Source organism: Aegilops tauschii, chromosome 5, assembly GCF_002575655.3.
Source record: "Aegilops tauschii subsp. strangulata cultivar AL8/78 chromosome 5, Aet v6.0, whole genome shotgun sequence".
Classification (NCBI taxonomy): domain Eukaryota; kingdom Viridiplantae; phylum Streptophyta; class Magnoliopsida; order Poales; family Poaceae; genus Aegilops; species Aegilops tauschii.
In genome coordinates, this window is record NC_053039.3 from 495,814,909 (window position 1) to 495,841,285 (window position 26,377).

At 40.3% G+C, this 26,377-nt stretch overlaps 2 protein-coding genes across 8 annotated transcripts; both read right to left on the reverse strand.

Annotated features, from left to right (window-relative positions):
* Positions 1 to 3,160: 3,160 nt before the first annotated feature.
* LOC109766024 (uncharacterized) lies at positions 3,161 to 7,513 on the reverse strand. 6 transcript variants are annotated; one of them, XR_012183187.1, is made up of 5 exons: positions 6,875 to 7,499; positions 6,667 to 6,799; positions 6,186 to 6,286; positions 4,489 to 6,088; positions 3,161 to 4,045 (listed from the first exon to the last, which is right to left on the reverse strand). XR_012183187.1 is itself a non-coding variant. In XM_040390937.3 (4 exons), the coding sequence occupies exons 1-4, from the start codon at positions 6,917 to 6,919 to the stop codon at positions 5,965 to 5,967; spliced, it is 423 nt and encodes a 140-aa protein (XP_040246871.1). In that variant the 5' UTR covers positions 6,920 to 7,499; the 3' UTR covers positions 5,772 to 5,964. The 6 variants fall into 6 exon arrangements, 1 of the variants encoding a protein (XP_040246871.1); XR_002233509.4 differs by having other exon boundaries at positions 6,166 to 6,286; positions 6,667 to 6,806; positions 6,875 to 7,472; XR_012183186.1 differs by having other exon boundaries at positions 6,667 to 6,806; positions 6,875 to 7,460.
* A 5,450-nt stretch (positions 7,514 to 12,963) lies between these two features.
* On the reverse strand, positions 12,964 to 23,158 carry LOC109766023 (uncharacterized). Of its 2 annotated transcripts, XM_020324797.4 has the most exons (17): positions 22,709 to 23,158; positions 21,854 to 22,116; positions 21,279 to 21,356; positions 20,151 to 20,371; positions 19,791 to 19,883; positions 19,472 to 19,555; positions 19,187 to 19,303; positions 18,998 to 19,088; positions 18,868 to 18,924; positions 18,605 to 18,658; positions 18,401 to 18,458; positions 17,937 to 18,013; positions 16,908 to 16,978; positions 14,041 to 14,101; positions 13,681 to 13,740; positions 13,460 to 13,522; positions 12,964 to 13,374 (listed from the first exon to the last, which is right to left on the reverse strand). In XM_020324797.4, exons 1-17 carry the CDS (start codon positions 22,845 to 22,847, stop codon positions 13,252 to 13,254), a joined length of 1,710 nt encoding a protein of 569 aa, XP_020180386.1. In that variant the 5' UTR covers positions 22,848 to 23,158; the 3' UTR covers positions 12,964 to 13,251. The 2 variants fall into 2 exon arrangements, 1 of the variants encoding a protein (XP_020180386.1); XR_006664596.2 differs by lacking the exons at positions 12,964 to 13,374; positions 13,460 to 13,522 and adding an exon at positions 15,455 to 15,598 and having other exon boundaries at positions 13,675 to 13,740.
* Positions 23,159 to 26,377: the final 3,219 nt, after the last annotated feature.

The following is a 26,377-nucleotide window of genomic DNA, read 5'->3' on the forward strand; positions in this document are numbered from 1 at the left end:
TTTCAGTAGGTGTCAACTTATTCAAGTCAAGTCTATGATATAAAGAGAGAGGCATAACACTAACACCGGCTCGAAGATCACATAAAGCAGTTTTAACATAGTTTCTTTTAATGGAGCATGGTATAGTGGGTACTCCTGGATCTCCTAATTTCTTAGGTATTCCACCCTTGAAAGTGTAATAGCAAGCATGGTGGAAATTTCAGCTTCCGGTATCTTTCTTTTATTAGTAACAATTTCTTTCATATACTTAGCATAAGGATTCATTTTGAGCATATCAGTCAAACGCATACGCAAGAAGATTGGTCTAATCATTTCAGCAAAGCGCTCAAAATCTTCATCATCCTTTCTCGATGGTTTAGGAGGAAAGGGCATGGGTTTCTGAACCCAAGGTTCTCTTTCCTTACCGTGTTTCCTAGCAACAAAGTCTCTCTTATCATAACATTGATTCTTTTATTGTGGGTTATCAAGATCAACAGCAGGTTCAGCTTCTACATCATTATCATTGCTAGGTTGAGCATCAACATGAACATTATCATTAGCATTATCACTAGGTTCATGTTCATTACCAGATTGTGTTTCAGCATCAAAGATAGAAATATCATTGGGATTCTCAGGTGTGTCTACAACAAGTTCACTAGAAGCATGCAAAGTCCTATCATTTTTCTTTTTCTTCTTTTTAGAAGGACTAGGTGCATCAATATTATTTCTCTGAGAATCCTGCTCAATTCTCTTAGGATGGTCTTCAGGATACAGAGCTTCCTGAGTCATTTTACCAGTTCTAGTAGCCACTCTAACAGCAAAATCATTATTCTTATTATTCAATTCATTGAGCAAATCATTCTGAGCCTTAAGTACTTGTTCTACTTGAGTGGTAACCATAGAAGCATGTTTACTAATGAGTTTAAGTTCACCTTTAACTCTAGACATATAATCACTCAAGCGTTCAATCATATAAGCATTGCGTTTTAATTCTCTACCAAAATAAGCATTGAGCTTTCTTGTTTGACAATAAAATCATCAAACTCATCCAAGCATTGGCTAGCAAATTTAGTAGGAGGGATTTCAGCTTTGTCATATCTATAGAGAGAATTTACCTTTACTACCTGTGTCGGGCTATCAAGACTGTGTACTTCTTCAATAGGTAATGGATTAAAATCATGTATTTCTTCAACAGGCGGTAAATTAAGACCATGTATTTCTTCAACAGGGGGTAAATTCTTAACATCTTCAGCTTTTATACCTTTTTCTTTCATAGATTTCTTTGCCTCTTGCATATCTTCAGGACTGAGAAATAGAACACCCCTTTTCATCGGAGTTGGCTTAGGAGTTGGTTCATGAGTTGGCTCAGGAAGTGTCCAATTATTTTCATTAGTCAACATATTATTCAATAGAATTTCAGCTTCATCTGGTGTTCTTTCCCTGAGAACAGAACCAGCACAACTATCCAGGTGGTCTCTGGAAGCATCGGTTAGTCCATTATAAAAGATATCAAGTATTTCATTTTTCTTAAGAGGATGATCAAGCAAAGTATTAAGTAATTGGAGAAGCCTCCCCCAAGCTTGTGGGAGACTCTCTTCTTCAATTTGCACAAAATTATATATTTCCCTTAAAGCAGCTTGTTTCTTATGAGCGGGGAAATATTTAGCAGAGAAGTAATAAATCATATCCTGGGGACTACGCACACAACCAGGATCAAGAGAATTAAACCATATCTTAGCATCACCCTTTAATGAGAACGGAAATATTTTAAGGATATAGTAATAGCGAGTTTTCTCATCATTAGTGAATAGGGTGGCTATATCATTTAATTTAGTAAGATGTGCCACAACAGTTTCAGATTCATAGCCATAGAAAGGATCAGACTCAACCAAAGTAATTATATCAGGGTCGACAGAGAATTCATAATCCTTATCAGTAACAAAGATAGGTGAAGTAGCATAAGCAGGATCATATTTCATTCTAGCATTCAGAGTTTTTTGTTTCAGCTTAGCTAATAATTTCTTAAGATCACTTCTATCATTGCAAGCAAGAAAGTCTCTAGCAGTTTCTTCATCCATAACATAGCCCTCAGGCACAACAGGCAATTCATATCTAGGGGGAGAATCTTCATCATCACTTTCATCAATATTATCTGTTTCAATAATTTCATTCTCTCTAGCCCTAGCAAGTTGTTCATCAATAAATTCACCAAGTGGCACAGTAGTATCAAGCATAGAAGTAGTTTCATTGTAAGTATCATGCATAGTAGAAGTGGCATCATCAATAACATGCGACATATCAGAATTAATAGCAGAAGCAGGTTTAGGTGTCGCAAGCTTACTCAAAACAGAAGGTGAATCAAGTGCAGAGCTAGATGGCAGTTCCTTACCCCCCCTCGTGGTTGAGGGATAAATTTTTGTTTTCGCGTCTTTCAAGTTCTTCATAGTGACCAGCAGATATAAATCCCAAGTGACTCAAAGAATAGAGCTATGCTCCCTGGCAACGGGGCCAGAAAATAGTCTTGATAACCCACAAGTATAGGGGATCGCAACAGTTTTCGAGGGTAGAGTATTCAACCCAAATTTATTGATTCGACACAAGGGGGGCCAAAGCATATTCTCAAGTATTAGCAGTTGAGTTGTCAATTCAACCACACTTGGATAACTTAGTATCTGCAGCAAAGTATTTAGTAGCAAAGTAATATGGAAGTAACGGTAATGGTAGCAAAAGTAATATTTTTGGGTTTTGTAGTGATTGTAACAGTAGCAACAAAAAAGTAAATAAGCGAAGAACAGTATGTGAAAAGCTCGTAGGCATTGGATCGGTGATGGAGAATTATGCCGGATGCGGTTCATCATGTAACAGTCATAACATAGGGTGACACAGAACTAGCTCCAATTCATCAATGTAATGTAGGCATGTATTCCGAATATAGTCATACGTGCTTATGGAAAAGAACTTGCATGACATCTTTTGTCCTACCCTCCCGTGGCAGCGGGGTCCTATTGGAAACTAAGGGATATTAAGGCCTCCTTTAATAGAGTACCGGACCAAAGCATTAACACATAGTGAATACATGAACTCCTCAAACTATGGTCATCACCGGGAGTGGTCCCGATTATTGTCACTTCGGGGTTGCCGGATCATAACACATAGTAGGTGACTATAGACTTGCAAGATAGGATCAAGAACTCACATATATTCATGAAAACATAATAGGTTCAGATCTGAAATCATGGCACTCGGGCCCTAGTGACAAGCATTAAGCATAGCAAAGTCATAGCAACATCAATCTCAGAACATAGTGGATACTAGGGATCAAACCCTAACAAAACTAACTCGATTACATGATAAATTTCATCGAACCCATCACCGTCCAGCAAGCCTACGATGGAATTACTCACGCACGGCGGTGAGCATCATGAAATTGGTGATGGAGGATGGTTGATGATGACGACGGCGACGAATTCCCCTCTCCGGAGCGCCGAATGGACTCCAGATCAGCCCTCCCGAGAGAGTTTAGGGCTTGGCAGCGGCTCCGTATCGTAAAACACGATGAATCCTTCTCTCTGATTTTTTTCTCTCCGAATACGAATATATGGAGTTGGAGTTGAGGTCGGTGGAGCTCCAGGGGGCCCACAAGGCAGGGGGGCAGGCGCGCCCCCCACCCTCGTTGAAAGGGTGTGGGCCCCCTGGCCTTGATTCTTTCGCCAGTATTTTTTATTATTTCCAAAAATAATCTCCGTGAAGTTTCAGGTCATTCCGAGAACTTTTGTTTCTGCACAAAGATAACACCATGGCAATTCTGCTGAAAACAGCGTCAGTCCGGGTTAGTTCCATTCAAATCATGCAAGTTAGAGTCCAAAACAAGGGCAAAAGTGTTTGGAAAAGTAGATACGACGGAGACGTATCACTAATCCACTGTCCTGTAGTTGTGTCAAACCCACCAGCATCAGTATTATGTAGTACTCAACCAATGACAGTAGAAAAATGTACTACTTCATCACCCATTTCGCGCAGGTGCTTGATGAAGTTCTGGAACTGGTTCTTGTACCCAGAGATGTAGCTGCAAACATGCATGGAAGATGCACGCAAAATTAGTTCACATATACTAGGAAATTAACAGAATAGTTTATTCGACTAGTGCCATCAAGTTACACCAATTCACGACAAGGAGAAGAAAGGAGCATGACACGACATATTTATGTAAGACGGTTGATTATTCAGAGAAGTTAAACTAAGTGCAGGTCACCCAAAACTGAATTTCTTGCAATCCAAACAACACAAACAGCAGGGAGATGGTTGCATAGATACAAATCCATGTGGTAGTAGCAAAATTGACCAATCTGGACTGCATCTTCTCTATTTGGTACTAACTAAATAAAAAACTGGACTTGTTCATACAAATCCCTCTTGAATTCCTTGACATAACCAAGATTTGCATCTAATATTCCTAATTTAGCGGCATTAGTAAGCAGAGAAAGAGGGGGAGGGAGATGGGGATGCTACCTCCCGTGGTGGGTCGTCATGGCCGTGCTTGATCTCGGGCAGGACCTCTTGGTCGCACTAGGGGCAGAGGAGAAGGCCTCTCATGCCCCTCCTCCTCGAGCAGAGCAGGGCCGACGGCTAGGTGTGCCCCTCATCCTCATTTAGCAGGGCAGCATCTGTTACAATTTGTGTTAAAATCTCCTAGGAGTTCAAAGGCTGGAAACAATCGTCTAGTTAGATTGTCAAAAAAGATCAAGTAATACCAAAAAGAACAGAAACCTGGTCTTAGCAAGCATAGTACGCTTCAGCAAACATAAAAAGCCAGCAAACATAAAAGATACATACTAGACTTGGGTACACAAGATCAGTTACTGGAAAAATTACACTAGGTCAGATTATCGGATAAAGGTGCAACCAGCACCATATTCTTCTATCCAGGACCAAGTCATGTGGTGCAAGAAGACATATCTATACAAATACTTGACTAACACTATGATGTTTTATCTGTGCAAGAAGACATACATGTCCAGCAAGCCTAATTAGTAGTGTCAAACTGTAGCTATAAATAGCACATCAGCAGCAGCATAATATCAGAGATGTGATGCCACCGTTTACTAGTGCTAATGAAAATTTGCTACACCAATTTTGACTAGCAGGTAAAGGTTCTAGCAATAATTTGGAAATCTACAAATAGAAGCATGAGGCAATGGTTGCTTGGTACTTTTCCTGTTTGAAGATCAACCTTTCGCACTGATTACTGTCAAATATAAAAGATGGCAATACATATTAGTGCTTCGGAGAATCAGACAGTTCTCAGAAAGTTCTCAGAATAATAATACAAGAAAAAAGGAACACACACATCATGCAGCATATAAAAGAATTATGAATCGATCATCCATTAGGGGTCCAAGATCATGTTATAAGTTCTCAAAATAATTCAAAATAGTGCCACTTAGAGTCATCAATACAAACACAACAACAGTCAACTAAAACTACGGCTACCTGATTGTCACTATAATTTTAGTCAAACCAAGAAATGATCATACAGTTTACTGACTATAGCCTAATTTTCTACTGGATTATAAATGTTATACCGGAGGGATTAATATTAGGAAAGATTATATCACGAGTTCTTGAGAGGAAATATACAAAATCAAGCAGAGGAGGGAGGCAGAGGTCGTGAAAGAAGTTAAAACTGGAATGCATGACACAAATCGATAGTTCACATTTCCTTTTCAGATTTAGTGCATAGATAGTATTTCCTTTAGGTTAATCACATATGCATGTATGTATGAAGCAGAACATGAAAAGCACAACATCTAATTAACTTGATTGCCTTGCAGGTGACACACAAGATGAAGAGCACTTGGACAGAAGCTACTATACTTGTGGATGTAATTAACCTAATCTAATGTGATGGGAACAACATCACAATTCACAAGCAAGCACCCATACTCTCAAATTTAGTATACAGTTGCTAACTGAAATAAGTTCAGTTCAAAGCAGAGTAGAGAACAAGAAATAGAGCTGCTTCATGGCGCTGCTGCCATTTTGCCGCAGGTGAGTTCGGCTTCCGAACGACACCGGTATTGTGCCCCGCATAAGATTGCTTAGCAAGTCCCTGCAATTAGTTGAGCACACATCATTAGACCGGCTAACAACCTTGCAGATAGTTGGCTCTCACGTAACTGAACATACAAGCAATGAAAGCACCCAACATTTTTGCAGGATGCTAGCAAGAACAAGTGACCGGGATGCAACTGTTGTTCCTCCACAGTCCTAAGAGGCTCGTTTTTGTCCCGTCGTCCATCAAGCCAGACTGCATACATGTGCAGAAAACAAGTGTATGAAAAGATGGATGCAACTGGTGTTCCCTCCCCCCCCCCCCCCCCCTTAACAGGGAGCAAGATGAGCATATCTGAGATCAACCATTAACAGATTGTAGTCCTAAATCTTAGAAATCTAATTTACCAGATGTAGCAGAGACCTGTGGGAGTGCATTTGTACAAAATTGAACTATTTTCAGTCATTCAGTGCAAGCATTCAGCCTATGAACTAATCCATCAGAATGCATCCAGTGAACACTACCAAGATCTCTGCTATCGATGAAATCAGCTCACACATTCAGTATAGTCAATCTAAAACGAACCACTCTCAGTTGGATAGTTCAGTCATAAGCAGAGACAGCTATTGAAGTACCTTCCTTGAAGACGAGGCCCGTGAGCGCGGCGAAGGTGGCCTCTCCCTCTCTGCTCTCTCCCCAACCCCCCCAAATCCAGCAGCAGCGGGAGCATGCCCACGGCGACGACATACACATGCCCCAGCGCACGAGCTACTCCCTTGGAAACCAAACGCGTCAGCGAAGGAATGGAAGAGATGGGGAGAAGATGGGCAAGATAGTGGCTACCTTGACGTGGGAGCAGCTGCGCTGTGGCGTCTCTAGCACTGCCATGGCGTCCGAACAGAAGCAAACGCAGGAAGAAGGACCCCGCCTCGATCTGGACCCTGTGCCAGCGCCGCTCCGCCTCCTCCGTTGGGTGTGTCACAACAACACCTCGCGGGTGGCCGCCTCCGCGGGCCACAGCGCCGGCGGGATGGTCGGGGGCCGCGGACGCAGCACCATCAGCATCATCCCGCGCGGCTGCTTGTCCGGGACCCAGCCGAGGCCAGCGGGTGGCTCAGGCCCACGCCATGGGGTTGGGGGAAGCCATGGCGCCTCCGCCCCCTGTTCGAGTTGCTGATGGAGGGGCCAGGCCGGTGCCGGATCCAGCGCCCACTGGCCTCGACGTTGTCGGATGTGGCAGACCGGCGGCGAGGGGAGAGGTGGGTGGAGAGGGAGGCGGCGACGAGGGGAGAGATGGGTGGCGAAGAGGGAGAGGTGCGGCTGCAAGGGGGATCTGGATCGAGAGCGGAGTGGCGGCGCGGAAGGAAGGCGGCTGTGGAAGGAGTGCGGCGTCGCCATCGATTCGATCTGAATCGGGGGAGTGGGAGTTAGGGTTTGGGAGGAAGGAGCGGAGGGAGGAGGTCACCGTGGTGTGGGATGGATGGATGGATGGATGGATGGATGTGTGCTATGTCATCGATCCGTGGCACACACCTTCCCACCAATGAGAATTTTATTTTATTTTCTGAGTGTAAAAATGGTTTTTTAAGAACATATGAAATCTTTGATGGAAAATTGGATCATATTTTGTGAAAATGATCCAATATTGTGTGCATGTGTGTATATTGGGATGGGGGTTTTATTTCTTTGCACAAAAAATCATTTTTCAATTTTTGGAGTGCCAATAATCGGGTTTTTTGTGAAGGACCTAGCAAATAGTTGTTGCAAAATTGGACCAAATAAATTTTCTAAAATATTAGGCCATATTTAATGTACAATTGACCAAATGGTTGGGTGTCAAAAGGTTTTGATCCACCTCTCGTGAAAAAGACAAATTTCTGCCGATTTAATTGAAAGCAGGTCAAATTTGAACGGTAGCTGCCTCATAGCTTGCTCTTTATTTTTTCAAAAAATCATTTGTAGGTACATAACTATCCATTTCATCAGAGAAACACCAAAAGTTTTTCAAGATTCAACCACTAGCTAGGAACGATCATGCCCGCCGTTTTGACCGCATTTTGAAACGGGCATGAAAATTTCAAAAAAAAATCAAAAAATTAGAAAACCTTCGCATTCTGTCATTATATGTGACCAAGTTACCAGGAAAAATAATAAACTTGTAATACGATAATTATTTTAAAAAAGTGTTCTTAGAAACGAGCTATCATGTGTGGATATCAATGGCTTTCAAGCCAAATGATCAATCTTATGGTCACATTCATGGTATAGTTTGTTCAAATGATCTCATATTGTTCACAAGGGTGAATATAGGAATGGCAAACAATGTTTCCTAAGGAAGTTTTCATTTTTTTTGGACGAAAAAATCATTTTCCATTTTTTGAGTGACCAAAATGAGGTTTTTTGTGAAGGACCTACCATATATTTGCTGCAAAACTAGACCAAATCAATTTTGTAAAATAATAGGACATATTTAATGCACAATTGACCAAATGGTTGGGTGTAAAAAGTTTTGATCCACCCCTTGTGAAAAAGAAAAAATTTCGCCGATTCAGCTCGAAGCGGGTCAAATTTGAACTGTGGCTGCCTCATAGTTTGTTATTTATTTTTTCCAAAAATCATTTCTAGGTACAAAAGTAGCTATTTAATCAGAGAAACACCAAAAAAATCCAAGATTCAACCACTAGCTAGGAACGGTCATTCCCGCCGTTTTGACTGCATTTTGAAACGGGCATAAAAATTCAAAAAATTGGAAAACCTTCGCATTGTGTCATTATATGTGACCAAGTTACCAGGAAAAATAATAAACTTGTAATACGACAATTCTTTTTAAAAATGTTCTCAAAAATGAGCTATCATGTGTGAAGATTCATGGCTTTCAACAAATGATCAATCTTATGGCCACATTCATGGCATAGTTTGTTCAAATGATTTCATATTGTGCACAAGGGTGCATCTTGGAATGGCAAACAATGTTGCCTAAGGGAGTTTTCATTTTCTTTGCACGGAAAATTCATTTCCCATTTTTCGAGTGCCCGAAATGAGGTTTTTTTTGTGAAGGAACTACCAAATAGATGTTGTAAAAATGGACCAAATCATTTTTCTAAAATACTAGGCCATGTATAATGCACAATTGACATAATGGTTGGGTGTCAAAAGCCTTGATCCACCTCTGGTGAAAAAGACAAATTTCCGCCGATTCAGTAGGAAGCGGGTCAAATTTGAACTGTAGCTGCCTCGTAGTTTGCTCTTTATTTTTTCCAAAAATAATTTCTAGGTACATAACTATCTATTTAATCAGAGAAACATCAGAAGGTTTCCAAGATTCAACAACTAGCTAGGAACGGTCAAGCCCGCCGTTTTGACCGCATTTTGAAACGGGCATAAAAAAATCAAAAAAAATCAAAAAATCAGAAAACCTTCGCATTGTGTCATCATATGTGACCAAGTTACCAGGAAAAATAATAAACTTGTAATACGGCAATTCTTTTAAAAAAGTGTTCTCAGAAATGAGCTATCATGCGTGAAGATTCATGGCTTTCAAGCCAAATGATCAATCTTATGGGCACATTCGTGGCATAGTTTGTTCAAATGATCTCATATTATGCACAAGGGTGCATCTTGTAATGGAAAACAATGTTGCCTAACGGAGTTTTCATTTTCTTTGCACGGGAAATTCATTTTCCATTTTTTGAGTGCCCGAAATGAGGGTTTTTTATGAAGGAACTACCAAATAATTGTTGCAAAAACGGATCAAATCAATTTTATAAAATACTAGGCCATGTTTAATGCACAACTGACAAAATGGTTGGGTGTAAAAAAAATTATCCACCTCTGGTAAAAAGACAAATTTCCGCCGATTCAGTTGGAAGCGAGTCAAATTTGAACTGCGGCTGCCTTATAGTTTGCTCTTTATTTTTTCCAAAAATCATTTCTAGGTACATAAGTACCTATTTAAGCATAAATACATGGTTTGGTGGTGATACGTTGAGGTTTGGATGGTGGCCCAGGGCCCGAACTCCAAAGCGCGTATACTTGCATGCCCGCCGCGTGGTCACCGCGTGACCGTGGCGTTGCCATGCGTTCTGGAAAGCCTAGGCATGTCTAGTAGGTTTGGCACTCCCCAGGTAGATGCTTGGAAGAAAATAACAACAGAAGAATCTCACAAGGAGACCGAACAATGCTCAAACATGAATTAGCACCCAAGTGTTTGATTAGTGGTATGGGAAATGCACATGGCCAATGGGCTTGAGTTTTGGCCGAGAATGATCATCTACTAAGGACACTACCTTGGAAATTTTGCAGCTCAAATGGAGGAGCCTAGGTGTCACTTGCTTTGCAACGTACCACACTGGACAGAAATATGAATGTTGAAGCCACACTCACATGTATTGTTAGATGGGGCTCAAATTTTGTGGAGATCAATGATTTGGGAATATAGAAGATGTGGCAAAAATTTAGCTCATTAGGATATGCCTAGCTAGTACTTCCTTCACAACAGTTCGAGTTGAACAAAAACTTTGGAAATTTATCGAGGAAGATTTACCAGGCAAATGGAGTTGAATATTGTCATGAGGCAATGATTTGGATAGTAAAGAATGCCCAATTTTTTGGGAATGACAGAAATATAGGTTGCTTCACAACCTAGGGCAAAAATTGACACATGGACATGACACATAGGCAAAACTGATGAGGTGGCGCCTAGTCATAGCAATAAGTACCAATGCATCCACGTTCACAACCTCATGACCATTTATATTGGTCGTAATCAGGCAGAAATAAGGTCATTGGCCACTCTTGTCTACTTTGTGACCATTCGGTGTAAGCAATTTCAGGGTTTGAGCCCTTCCAAGCGAAATGGCTGTGGATTTACGACCAATTCAGCTGCGATCACTAAGAGAAGGTCACAAGTTGACATATTTCTTGTAGTGTTTGTTTTAGAGAACCTATACATAGAGATAGTATACTGCTAGCATACTAGCCAGGCAAGCATTTATTATTTTTACATAGAAAAATAGTATGCTTCCGAGTCGTCCAATCTTTTGTATATATTTTTCCTCAGCAGACACCCAAAAAACTACATCTAGCCTACTATCACACACAGGGAACCCATATATATTTGATAGGCCAGGATGCAACTTGGCAATTTAAGAGATCAACATACATCTGTCTCTTTCGTCATCACGCAAAACCATCAACACCTCACTTTTTTGAAAATTGGTGTTCAAGCCAAACATTTGTTCCAACAGGTATAGGAGCAGTTTCAGTTTTGTTTTTTCCGTTGTCAACATCATCTTGTATAAACAGAATAGCACCATCCGTATTCTTCAGGATTCCAACTCCTTTCATCAAATGTGGGATCAACCCCACAATCTGTCCACTACTCTGAGCTAGTTGCACCATCCTCTGTAAGCAGTTTGCAGCAATATTGAACATGAAAGGAGAAAGTGGATCTCCCTATCTCAAACCTTTGAAGCTGCCAAAAATTCCCCATGATAGTTAATTGTCACTCCTTTCACAACTGTATGAAAGCAATTCATCCACAAATTATTGAATCATTTTTCTTTCAGGTTCTGAAACAGGAAGTCATAATTAACTATCAAAATCCAGTTTCAGAGCAACCCCTTGTTGTTTCACTCTTATTGATTCATGCAGGCTTTCCATCCATGATGTTCATCCCCTTCATGATAGCATTCCGGCTCACAGAGATTAGCTTCTCCACAAATGGTGTCACCCTTTCATCCATGACTTTTTGGAAAAGGCTTAAAGAGCACATGGAGAAGACAAATAGGTCTAAATTTATGTACCGTGTGAGCATCAGCCCCTTTTTGAACAAGAATAATGACACCAAAATTAATTCTACAAAGCACATCATGACATCGTCTTCATCTTTAATAAAAGGACAACAGGTTTGAAAAAATTCAATGAGAAATCCAGCCACACCTGCAACCCTATTCGTTTTCATCACATCTATCACGTTCTTAATTTCCTCTTCACTAAAGAGTCCACTAAGTTCCCTGGTGTCCTCAAATAATTTTGCATGGACAACCCAAACATCACTCCATGTGCAGGTAAAACCTTCAGCAGATCCAAACAAGTTTTTGCAGAGCTCGCTAGCATGATTTAGCAAATCAGCAGTTCATATATATTCAAGGAGAAAATACAATTTTTCCTTCTTTAGCAATCCTGTGAAAGCAGCTAGTGTTGTTGTCCCCCTTAAGCATCCAGTCTTCACTTAATCTCCTATGCCAGTATTGCTCTTCTTCAAGAGATTCATATAGAGCTTTGAATATGACGACTCCTAGCCATTGTTCATTAGTTAGGGGTTGGATCTCTTCCAATTCTTCAAGATCATTAAGCTCATCTGTTAGATCTACCGTGTCCTTTAGTACTTGGCCTTCCAAATACTTGTTGACTTTCTTTAATCTCTTCTGCATCACATCTAAACTAGATAGGTTCATTTCAGATTCTTTCCACCTTTTCTAAAAAATCCTCTCTTAAAAGCCAGCTATGTTCAAATCTAAAGCATTTGTGCTTAACTTCCTTTGTATCAACTATTAAAGGATTATGATCGATTACAATTCAGGTCATAGCTGAAGTTTCTAACTAGCCCATGCTTCTGCTAGCTTCCCATATATCCACTTACCAATGGAGCATTAACATTTCTAGGTTATCGTTCACCCTCAAAATAGCCAAGAATTAAATTGATCATAAGGTCAGGTCACACATTCACCAATGCTGCTGCATATTGTCAAGCTCTAGCATTTCCAGCTATTTGAACGAACCAGTACACAGCTTCATGAGAAACAAATGGCTCGGCCTTTAAAACAGAGAACCAAATGACCCTCAAAATTAATTAGGAGTTACAGACCTCATCGGGATATTATGAATTGTTATACACCACTTCAAATTCAAATGAGCATAGCCAAGCGGAGTAACCAAATTAAATTATTTACTTAGTTGGAATGATCAACATTCAGCATTGGTTTCATTCGCCCCCTGTTAGAACATGTTATGTACAAAACGGGAAACCTGTAAAATTTCCTATCAGCAACTATAGTATATAAACATGTAAAATGGGTGAAGTTTCACCAGGTAGACCTCATCCGTTTTGTGAGGTGGTAAACATTTGTTATTCTGTATCATGCTAAAATTGTGCCCATATCTTGTTGCAGCCTACACCTCAAAGGAGAACTTCAATTCTGCATGTACACAAACTAGCTCTACAGGCCAAGCACATCGAACTCATGGGGCATGTAATCTTCGCTCGGGCGGTAATACTTGTTGGGAGAATACAACCCAAAGTCTGTAACTTGGCTGCAGTACAAGCACGCAAATCTCTCAACCTGTGGAATGTTGACACAAGCAAAAGTAGAACATTTCAGTCGACTGCTAAAAATTACTGTGCATGTTTTTTTACAGGTACATCACCTGGTGAGCAAACCGAGAATTTTGGTACCCGGTCTTCATAAGCTGTCCCCAAACCTTGTGAAACTGGACGGAAACAAATAATATTGAGAGAAAGAGTACATAGTTATGATCTTTTTGCAGAGGATATATTCTCTACGATTAAGCATATCACCCAATTTTTGTGTGCTATGATACACAATGATGAATGTGTGATCACAAAGTTATGTAACTTGACAAATTACCTTCTGATGATGTTGCATCTGAGCATCTCGGAGAAGGCAACGGATACCCTTCAGCTTTTGCTGCAATCAGAGAAAAAACTACCACGAGTTAAAAAGCAAGCCAGCTAGAAGTAGATACAGCAGGAGTCATATGGAGGGCTACCATATTGTTCACGAATCCTATGCTTTTTTCAGTCCAAATGGCACGGTAGATGCTACCAGTTAGATTGTGAAACATTTACTCCCTCCGATCCATATTAATTGACGCTAGTTTAGTACAAAGTTATACTAAACAAGCATCAATTAATACGGATCGGAGGGAGTACTAATTTCTTCCAAATACCAACCAACCAACAAGACTAAAACAGAACAAGGACTTACCAGTAGATTATCATGCTCAGATAACAACTTTCCCTTCTCATTCTCTGTAAGATCTTCAAATCTAAAAAACACAAAGAGGTTAGACATAAAATAAAAATAACTAAGCAGAACTGTTTTATGCACTATACACAGAAATGGTACTGGGTAGTGGTAAACGTTAAAATTGCACTTCGACCATAATTTTTTTTGCACTAGGCAAGTGAACGTTTAACACTAACTTCACATTAAAGTGTACACAAGGATTAGAAAGTTTGATCTTTCGACATATTAAGTGCATAAAATTTATCCACCTAAGCTCATCACCTCATTAATGTCATTGTTGTAATTTTTGCATACCTTGCATGCAAAGGCACAAATATATGTGCGCCTTGTGAATTACTCTTGTGCCATGTTATCTTCAAAAAATAAATAAAGAGTAAATTGCATTTTGGAACGAGCCCTCCAGGGTGATGACCAGTTAGGGGAGCATCACACATGTAACCAGGTGGAGAAGCCTAACACGAAGCTTGCATAAGTCATTTCAGACACCATCAACGTCGGCATGCTACTGCCGCTTGGAGACAGGAAGGTCAGCGCCAGATCCGCCATGAGAGGCCACCCATTCCTCCTTGTCTACTAGCCCAAATGCTGCCGACCTAGAGCAACACCCTTGCAAGCGACGCCAGCAGCTTGCAACCTTCTTTCCTGTTTTACCTTCGACCTAAATGCTCCTTCCCTCTGGCTTTCTTGCTGAATTTTGTCGGCTCAAATAGTCGAATTTTTCACAAAGCATTTGACAGATCCTTGAAGCGCGTCGTTTTCCATCCTTAAGTGTGTGATGGCGTTAGCATTTGACATAATCATTGAGCATTCCAAATGCCACCACACAGCCAAGAATGTACGTGATCATTGACCGAGGAAGCAGAGATCAATATTGTGGTGGTAAAGAAGCTACAAAGGCAGGATCTGGACAACCCATTGGCCAATTGGAGACAGCACGGACATTGAATTGGAAAATGACCCACGTTGTAGCAACAAAATGAAGCATAAAAAACCCATCTGTTTGAAACAACAAATTGGTCGGTGCATCACATTCAACTTACATTGAATTTCCTAGGCAAGGAATTTTACGATTCATCCTTTTGAAAGGCGATGTGGAATACCAATACTCGGAAAAGATTAAGATTCAGAGTAAGGGCCAAGGTAAATCAACTGTGCAAGAGCGTGAATGATAAATCTCTCACGCTGCAAATCCAACTCAACTTGGAATGCGATGCACCACTTGCTCTTCCACACTAATAAGAGTGGGGTTTAGCACAGTGATGACTAAAATGGGAGGGGCACGACTAAAATGAGGAGGGGCTCTGCTAGAGGAGTAGGCTGTCGAAGAAGAGAAGGTGGTTGCTGCTACTGAATGTGGCCTACTTTGTCTTACAATTGCTTGTCTTGAGATCAACCACGGTGCCGCCCCATGCACGCAGCAGCCTCACCACTGATTTCTTTAATCTCATCGCTGGTGAGAGGTGGTCATTTGTTATGGTAGTGTTTCTGCTTCTGCATTTGCTCTCAGGTATGTCTCCTACAGAGATAAGTGATAAAAAATGAACAAAGATGCCATGGCTATTGGCCCCAAGGGATCTATCGATGGACAAAGATTTCAAACACGCATACACAAATAAAAGCAAACATTGTTTCAACTAAACTTGGCTTGGTTTATTCGTCGGTCATATGTATCTTTCATGAGGGTTCTAAATGCGAGCGATTTAAATATGTGGACAAAAAACAAGCAAATATTAAGCATTATGAAGTGACACACCAATTAACTTCATGCACGCTCTAAGAAAATGTCCAATGCTTTCACACTAAAGCTTCAAGGGTACAATTTTACCATTCATACCAGGGCCAGCTTGAATTATTCTAGGAGCATTTGAATGGTCAATTCAATGCCCCAAGGAAAATTAGTGTGGAAGTATCGGAGAATTTCTTAAGATCGTGCACAGAATTAATAGGTGCATAAATTCCCAATGCTTCATACTATTTGCCAAGTATTTGTTCACATATGTAAATTGATGGCATTCTAAACCCCTATAACAGCTACGTACAACCGATGAAGAAAAGAACACAAGTTGAGTGAAAAAATTCTTGCTTGATCTTATCTTTCATAAAGGTGTGTGTGTCATGTTGTATATGTGTATTTGATATTTTTGTGCAACATTAGATCCATTGATGCTAACAGCCCTAGCATCTCCATTCACTTGTGGCCACTTCTCTTTGCAAGACCCAAACTAGAGAGCATACACAACGGCAGAAGCACTGCCGCAACAACCGACCGATTCTCACCAGAGAACAGATGAACAAATCAGCGGCGAAGCTGTTGCGTGCTTGCAACGACACTGGTTCATCTCAAGACGGCCAACTATGAAATAAAGTAGTTCACATTCAGCAGCAGTATGCACCTGCATACATCTCCTGCAACTTGCACAACCATGAGCTTCGCATCTGAAACATCATTACCATCCATGTTCTGACCTTTCTTCCATGGTCATACAGGTTACATCAAGCACGCCTTTAAAAGGAAGGTTCCAAAGTACTCTCTTTGTATTCAATAAAGAATTATGACCCTACTGAACACTGTTTCACGATCATTAAGTGAAGTCTCAAAAGTCCAAACCTTAAACTAGTTGCCCTATTTGGTGTATGCACGTAATGAGTTATTTCCATTGATGATTTGATCCATATGCATAAAAATTGTAATGATTCACAAAATCATTCCTATAAATTTTGGTTTATTTATAGAAGTATTCAAGTAAACCTTAAATGTTGAATCAAGAATATATTAAATGCGAGTGACTCAAAAGGCAGAAAAGTACCAAAACTGATCTACTTACTGAAGAGACCATTCAAGGCGATGGATCGTGTCTTCAACTGAATCACGCTCCATTCTAAGGTGTCTAAGCTCCTGAGTAGGGTGACGAGCATAAAAAGAGCCATCAAGAAGATTGCCAACACGCAGATTAACAACATGGAAGCTCAACAGAGAAAAAACAGATAAAGGGAAAATAAACTCGAACACATACTTTTGGCAAATGGGATATTTATTTTGCATGTTCACCTTGCCTAAATTTTCCCGTAATGATGTATTAACCAATGGAGAATATATATATATTTAGAAAGAAGTGCATCGCCCTTTTGCTATGATTTCCTAATATGAATACAGAAACAATCTGATCTGCCGCTCAATTTCTTCTCATAGTACTTGTGATGTGCAAGCACCCTCAGAACATTGTGCCTATGTGAGGGGAAACTTCTGAGTTTGCAAAGCTTTCAGGCCAGATATACCAACTAAAATTCATCCCTAGGGTGTAATCATGGGTTTAGTTTTACTTCAACTAATCCTTGTTCTCACACAAACTTTATTAGACTATTCAAATCTCAGACAAAATCTCATAAGACCCTTTCCGGGTCAAGACTATAATCAATTTAACATGCAGGACCAATAGTGCTGGTCGCAAATAACACCTATAGTCCAAAGGTTTCACTTCTAATAATCCTCACAAACTCCTTGTTTTGACACGAACCTTATTAGACTATTGAAATCTGAGATAAAAACACAGAAGGCCCTCTCCTGGTCAAGATTATAATCAATTTAACATGAAAATTTGAACAGTCACATGCAACTTGTGGTCATCAAAGTTTAGTTAAATTTACCACCATTACAAAGATATTGTGCAACCAAGGTTTGCTGCAGTTCTAAAGGCAACAATTCTGGTGTAACACTAAGCTCTCGTGGAACCACAATGAAAATCTTACAGACTGCTATTTGTGAATCATGCAAGTTTAAATCTGTTATAGCTTGTGCCCAGTTATTATATGTTGCTAAAAGTCATTTTCAGGATTACTGAGCAATATATCTATACCTTTCGAGTTGACTTTGATTCTGATTGAAGCTTCACCTCTTGCTCCAGCTCAGGTATTACCAGCATAGTCCGCCAACCTTTTAAATAAACACAGCACATAATCACTGGAGAAATGGAAAGTAAAATGCAGAATCGACCACCAAACACAACTCAGAGGACACCCGTAACACATGCCGACTTTTTAACTAAGCATTGCTATCTAATTCATACTGAATTTGACAATATCAGCAGCATCAATTGATGATGAGTGCAGAGAAAAAGAAAAACACTTAGGACTCATTGGATGGTGCTGTGTAGTTACTTGAATTGATCAAGCATGCACGCTAACTGACATGTGTATTTTTATCTATAAAATACAAGAACATCATTAAATCTTCTGCACAATCAGAAGTACCAAATTGAATCAATTTTACAGCAGGTGGCGATTTCAAGTGTACTAACATTATAGATTGAATAACACATACCTAGAACTTTCTTGCTGCGGAGTATGTCTCCATATATGTGATCACCAACATAGAGGATCTATATGGTAAGACATTGCATTATTTGATTTGATTAATGGAATTCCAAGTAAACAGGAAACTCCTTGCAACCAGCCACAAACAGAGAAATACAGGCTAACATGTACCAAACCTACAACAGATTGTATAATAAGTACAGAAAGTTACCTGCGAACTAGAAGCAACAGAAAGTAGTCTGTGAAGATGACCAACATTGCCTCCCTGGAAATAATTTATTCGCTTATTAGAGCAAAGATACATAGCATAGCCATTACAAGTACATTCACGAAATGTTAATTGACCAGGTTGACATTTGCACTATTAGAAAGTAATAAGAGAGATTTTTGCATTCTGCTTTTAGAGTTTTACACACATCCAGAAAGCCAAGTATGCCCATGATTCCCTCAACACCATATCAGGAAAACAAGTACCTGGTAAACTTTGTGAATTGGTTTTGGCTGATGTTGACTTGAACTTGGGCTTCCAATCTACATAAAGAACACATATATTATAAAACATGGTTCATAGAAATGGGTTATACATTAAAACCACTTTACTTTCCTGAAGATCAGCATTTAGAAGTTTCCCAGAATCAGGCTCAACTTCAAACAATCCTGTTCGATTATCATCATGAAAAAAGCTTGGCTTTGAACTGAAAAGTTCAGAAAGGATGGGCTTGAGTTGAGAAGGCAGATAACTAAGCATAAATTTACAAAAATAAATAAAATAAAATAAACAAGATATACCAACCTGCCTGTTATAACAACATCAAAATACTCAAGCCACTTTTGGTTGTGGCTTGAGCTTACATCTGACATATGTGGCCCACATAGGTAGTTCATGACAACATCAGTGTAGTCCCATAAACTGCATAAACAAGCACATCTCCAGATAGTAATCGACAGAAACTAAAATTTGAAAATGTGAAATGCAGCCAGACAAAAATTGTCAAATTATTTCATTTGTCCATCAAATAAACTGCCTCAGTTTGGGTGGACATCTATCAAACCTAAAATGATATAAGGAAGAGCATACCTGTTTGTCACCAAGAACGTGGAGCGTCCAGATTTTCTAAGCATTTGAAGCATCGGCACAATTGCCAAGTCTTCATTGATATACCTGGCAAGTTTGAATACACAAATCAGCTGTCCCAGTTAAAACCTAATTGTATAAATTCTTACATCATAAACAATGGGGGAAATATATGCAGGTCTATAGGCACGTGAACAAACAAAAAGAGAACCATACCAAATTATTGCAAAAAAGAAAGAAAAATGATGCCCTTTGCAACCATTCGTTTTAAAGTTCCATCTAGAATAACCACACATGGTTGTGTAAGATTATACAGAACTACCTGCTAGGTTCCTTTGCAACCATTCGTTTTAAAGTTCCATCACGATGACACAGATCAACCGCAGACCTCACATCTCTATACATAAGCGCATAGCTGTAACAACAAAATAATCCAAGGTAACAAGTACATTAGCATATCAATACAAGTAAACTGGAGTATGCAGATCAGAATATATTGAATAAAATGTCTGCCAATATTTTACATATAGGCAGAGGAACCGAGGAAAATGAATAGACAAATATAGGTGAAAGCATCATTTTCACCTATGCTTGCCAATATCCATACACATTTGGTACATTGGAATCATTTTCAAATCATTTGTGAAAGAATAATAACCATATATGGATCTAATGATCATACTCAGTGCCTGAAGGTACTTTTGCAGGATTGCTGTCCATGAAATCAACAAGCTGAGCAAACAGATAGGCTTCACCCAGTGAGAAAAGTGTATCTATAAGGGCATAATCAGGTTCATCAAAGGAATCCCTTATCAATGTACTCCCATAAGCAGCAACTTTTTCTTCCTTCGACATCTCCCTAAATCCATGGTATGCAACTTTTACATACTTGTGCCGGTCCATCTGGTATTGCACACCATAGTTAAAATGGCAGTTAAACTGATCACTGATTCAGGAAGTATAAAAGTAAATTAACCACCAGTAGCAAGAAGTGAATAACCAGTGGCAATTTAATTTATGCTAAGGTCTATTTTCTGTTGCTGCTGTTAAGCTTCATGCACTAGCCAATGCAACCAAAGGTCCAAACTGATGGAAAGGGCTAGGCAATCCACATATACACTTCAACAGTTTCCTCCTATCATGCAGAACTTTTGCATCAAGAGATGACTGAATATTTTCAACATGATGGGAAGTGCTTAGTGAACAATTGGTGTTTTCAACTGTCAAGAAGTAATGAATAGGGAACTACAACATGCAATCTTAAAGTGAAAACTAGATATAAATAAAAGTAAAAAAGAAAAGGTAGAAATTAGATCGGCACTAGTATCGTTCAAGCACAAACAAAAGGTTCCAGACATCAATGTAAACGTGGAACTTTGATTTTGTAAATAATATGGATGCATGACCCCTTTGTTGGTAAATACAAAAAATTGCTCCCTGTCTACCCATGGGTTTCCTGCATCTTGTTCTCATTTTTCTTAATTTAGATCCTATGCCCACTGCTTGCAAAAGTTTTTGAAGAGATCAGTCAAACATTCTTAAGTTTAACCAGCACTGAATTTTTTTACCAACATTGGTTACATGAAATTTATATTACTAAATCTGATATGAAATATTTTTTAGTGAATAATCATTTTTATTTGAAGCAATGTACTTTCACAGAAACTGATGGTCAAAGTTCCGCCTTGTACATCATGGCAATATCCAAAACGATGTACATTTCTGATTAGACAGAGTAATGTTGTTCCTATGTGTCACAAGTTCATTTTCAGTCAACAAAGTTTAGTGAGTTCAAGCAAATACAGCGGACCTTCAAGATATTTCCTCTTTTCTTATCAAGCACTAGTCCTCTGACCATATACTTCCAGTCAAATTGCCATGTCAACAGCTGCAGAATGAAACAGAGTAAATCCAATTCAGAACAAAAACTTGTAAGCCAAGAGAGTATTAAGCCTACAAGTCTCAGCATCAAATTGCTAGTCCTAAGAAAAACTAAATGTCCTTCTCAAAGAATTCCGCACTTCCGTAATTAACAGATATTCACTTGATAGTATGAATCTTTTGCTACTACATTAGTGCAGAAATTGGTGATCCTTCCTAAGATAAATAGCAATAACTAGCATAAAATTCTTTGGTTCAGAGCAGCAACAAATTTCATGCATTCATACTAGCGAACAAAATTCATGGTCCAAATCATGGACTATCACAGGTGGGAATATTGCTCAAAAGTCAAAACAGGTAAAGACATGATGTTGGTACTGTGTTAAATGCAACTGTTAAGTTACTTTGAGGCAACCATGAAATCCTAGACACAACAACAGACCCCAAGTATCCATATCAAATCTAAAATCACATAAAATGGGAGAAGTAACTATTGGCATCAACCTCCTCAGGGTAGTTGAGATCCTTCACGAGCTTCTCAATGGTGCCATGGTAAGCAAGGGCCTCAAATGTCTCGGGCTTGTACTGCGCAAGAGTGTAGTCCATATCAAATCCTACTGCGGTGATGTTCCTCATGTTGAGAGACCTGTTGCAGAATATCTGCTTCCCGATGGAAATGCTTCTCGGCTCCACTGACGGTGTTGACCAGATTGCTCCCGTTGAAGCTGGTTCCACAGCGCCGCTATCCATCCTTAGAGCACTGCAGCCTGTACAAGGTGAATAGAACAAAGTACATCAGAGATATGACACTGTAATTCAGTGGTAGAACTCCGTGTTTCAACCAGGAATTAACAAAGGTCCGTGAAAGTCAAGCGATCGACCGATCAAAAAACGTGGCATGACTGAAGCTCTGCCACATTCAGACTACCATAACGATACGATCAGGAAACAGGATTTAAACTGCATAATTCAGCCAAACTGAAACGAATTCCAGAGTATATAAGTTAGCAGCTCAGAAAAAGGGCTGATCAGCCCATACATACGAATCTCAAAATCTCATCGTAAACGGATACGAACCACGAAATTCGTTAAGACGGGCACGAAAGCAGAGCAAAGCATACGCGATTATGCTTCAGCATTCGCCCATGGACCGGAAACCGAATTGGGTTGCCCCTCTACAGCCTAGCAGGACTGGCCTCGGATCAAAACCAACATTCTCGTATTTAATTTAAGAGCACCAAAATTAGAGAGGAACAGCAACGCAGACAGCGCTGGAAAACCGCTAAAATTAAGCATGCCACCGCGAAACCGAGACACACAAAAAACGCCCCGAATCAACGAATGCCCAGGAGCGCGCACCTCTGGGGCCTGAAGCCGAAGCGGCGGGGGAGGAGCAGGAGGCGGGGGACGACGAGGAGGAGGAGGCGAAGAAGAGGAGCAGGGGAGGCGAGAGGGGCGCGAGGCGTAGAGCGGCGGCGAGCGGCCTCCTGGAGAGCATGTCGCTGGGCCTTAAATAGGCGAGCGGGGGTGGTGCGGGTGAGGGGGATGACGGGACGCTGTTGGGGGAGAATAAATGGCGTGGGGGGGATCCGAGGGGGTGGGGGCACCGCCGCGCGGCGGCGCCATCTCACCGGAGGGCGGGCATTGGGCGGCGGGACAAGTGGCGCGGGGGATCGGGTGCGGTGCGGATTCGGATGCCGCGTGCGTTGGAAGCCAGCAGCGACCGCGGGCGACGGAGGGGAGGCGGGGGAGCGAGTTCCGGGCCGGGGCGAGGGGAGGTGGGGGCTGGAGGCGGGGCCGCGGGGCAATAATGAGGTCGGTTCGGTTCGTGGGTGAGGGAATAACGGAACGGGTGGTTCGGCTCCCCCTCCGGGATTTTCCTCCGGCGACACGCACGCTCACCGCTCTTGCGCGCACGAGCCGGATTTCGTCGTGCTTAGCGTGTTGTTAGGGTGACACGTGGATAACTTGGATTTTTCTTTTGCAACTGCAAAACAAAATTCTTTAGGTTTTTTAATAATGTAGAAGTGTACTACCTTCGTCCTGGCTTATTGATCCCCTTCGTATTTTGTGTCAAAGTTTAACCATAAATTTAACTATCAAAATGTTAATGCATGTCGCGAAAAATTACATCGTTAAATTCATATTTGAACATAGTCTCCGATGATATTATTTTGCTATATATAAATTATATTTTATTAGTTTAAATTATGGTCAAAATATGATGCTAAAAACAAGAGAACTAATAAACCAGGACGGAGGTAGTAGATTATTATTCTTTCAGTGTGAGACGGTTGTGATGACTTTCGTAAATCTTCAAGCCCCACATTTTCGATTTTGTTTTTGGTAGGTGTTATGTGAATGTGTGTGTGCGCGCACGCGTGTCTACGTTGTAATTAATGTTTTTAAACGGCGTGAAACAAGATCTACTAAAACATAAGGAGTTTGATAATCGGCGAACTTCTGATTTTTAGGAAATCCTAGCGAATGCCTTTAGAACTGTCAAATCCCCGATCGAACGCATGGCAATTACTCTGCACAGCGTGGCTATTTTTCTGCATTTTTTGTACTACATGGCAATTTTCGCTTTAGAGCATGATGACAAATCTCTTACAAACAGCATGGCAGTTTTATCTGTTTTGGTATGGCAATTTTGGACATTCGTGGGAAAATCTTAAAAATCGGACGTTAGATATTAACATTTCTCAAATGTAATAGCTGAATTTGCGCATATACATCACACCGGCTCAACACTTGTGTGTCGCTACAAAGAACAAATTCCTCTACCATTCATGTCATGTCAGAGTCATATCAACTAGTGATCTCAAATTTGGTTGTCTAAAACCACTCGCTACTCGAGAGCGATTATACTTTTTTATACCCGATACCTCATCATCTCACCCACTTTGCAACAGATTTTACTACTGGTGTAGAAAGAGAAGGTGATACATGACTGCCTACACCGACTAGAAGTTATAGTAAAGATGGTACTAATGAAATCAACAGCATTAGAGATACACATGTGCTTACGAGTAGCTTTATTTACATAGAAGTGAGCTTCCAAAATTAACATGGATGGCATACCGTTAATGGAAGACTTTGTATCATTTGTATACTGATAGGACATTACTTGTCAAGTCAAAATGACCGATAAAACGATATGGATGGTTTTATCGGCAAGACTTTTCTTCTAGCACAACTAGGGAGAACAATCTATTTTTGGTTAGGTCGGTTTTGTGCTCGCATAGTTACCATACATGTAATTGACACGTAAAAGTTATCGCATGAGTCATGACAACGACATGTATGATAGTAGTGAATGAGTGGGACTAGGAATATGTACCCATGAAAAGGAAGATAGGGTTACGATTTGGAATGAGAAGAATTTAGAAGGTGGCGCAGAAACGTCGAATACGAAGAAGAAACCAAGCGGCGACAATGATGCCGCGGTTTTATGGAGCCTATGGGCTCAACTTATACAGAAGCATATGCGCACCTAGAAGCTCGTGGAACTAGAATGTCAGATTTTAGTGGGATTTACTAAAATGCAAGGACTTTGATAACTAGTGAACGTCAGATTTAAAAAAAAAATTCCTAGCAAAGGCCTTTTGGATGGTCAGGTCCCGATCAAACGCATGAAAATTATCTATGCGGTGTGGCAATTTCCTGCCATTTTTGCACTAAATGGCAGATTTACCTTTAGATCATGGCAAATATCTTACAAAAACCATGACAATTTTATGAGGTTTTTTAGCATGCTCCCTCTACCTTCTCTTTTCACATGGAAGGTAAGAAGATAAGAATTAATTAGACAACTACTTAATCAAATCAATGGCTCAAATCTATTATATATGTGCTTTAATCTCTCATGTGAAAAATGGAGGTAGGAGGGACCATGCTAAAATTTGCCCAATTTTATATGCTTTTGGCCGGGGGTTCGCTGGGAAAAGTTAAAATTCTAATGCCAACTTTTTAACATTTCCCAAATGTAATAGCTGAATTTGCAAATATAAATCGCACCGGCTCGACACTTCTGTGTTGCTACAGAGAACAAATTCCTCTACCGGTCATGTCATATCGACTCATCTCAACTAGTGACCTCAAATTTGGTTGTCTAAAACCACTCGCTACTTACAACGATGACACTTCTTATACTTGATAAACTCACCACCCCACCCACTCTGTAACATATTGTACTTTTTTTTGCGGGTAACATATTGTACTACTAGTATAAAAAGCGTAAGTGATACACGACTGCCTCCACCGACCAGAAGTTATAAGAGTAAAGATAGTCCTAACGAATCGTTATCACTAGAGATGCACATGTGCTTACCAGTAGTTTTATTGACATATAAGTGAGCTTCCAAAATTAACATGTCATGGCATACCATTAATGGAACACTTTGTGGCATTGGTATACCAATAGGACATTGCTTGCCAAGTCAAAATGAACGATAAAAAACAATATGGATGGTTTTATCGGTGAGGCTTTTCTTCTAGCAGAACCACGGAGAACAATCTATATTGGGCTAAATCCGTATTGTGCTCGCATGGTTAGCATACCTATAATCGACACGTAGGAGTTATCGTGAATGATGACAACGACATGTATTTATGATAGCAATGAATAAGTGGGACTAGGAATATCTAGCCATGAAAAGAAAGATCGGGTTACGATTTGGAATAAGAAGAATTTAGTAGGTGACGCAGAAACGTCAAACGCGAATAAGAAACCAAGCGACGACAACGATACCGCGGTTTTGTGGCTCCACTTATACAGAAGCATATGCGCACCTAGAAGCTCATGGAATCGGAAGGTGTTTTTCCCGGTGGTCCTTCATATATATTCTCATGTAGATTTACATGTGAGCAAAGCGAAAACTATATCACATACATGCGGATAAAGGCCGGCAGCATGCCGGGGATGCATCACAGCTGTTGAGCAGATTCCCCCACGCAATCTGCGCCGTGGATTCCACGCTGGCTCTGGATCAAGAACCCCTGGAGGAGAGGCGACCGTCGTCGTCT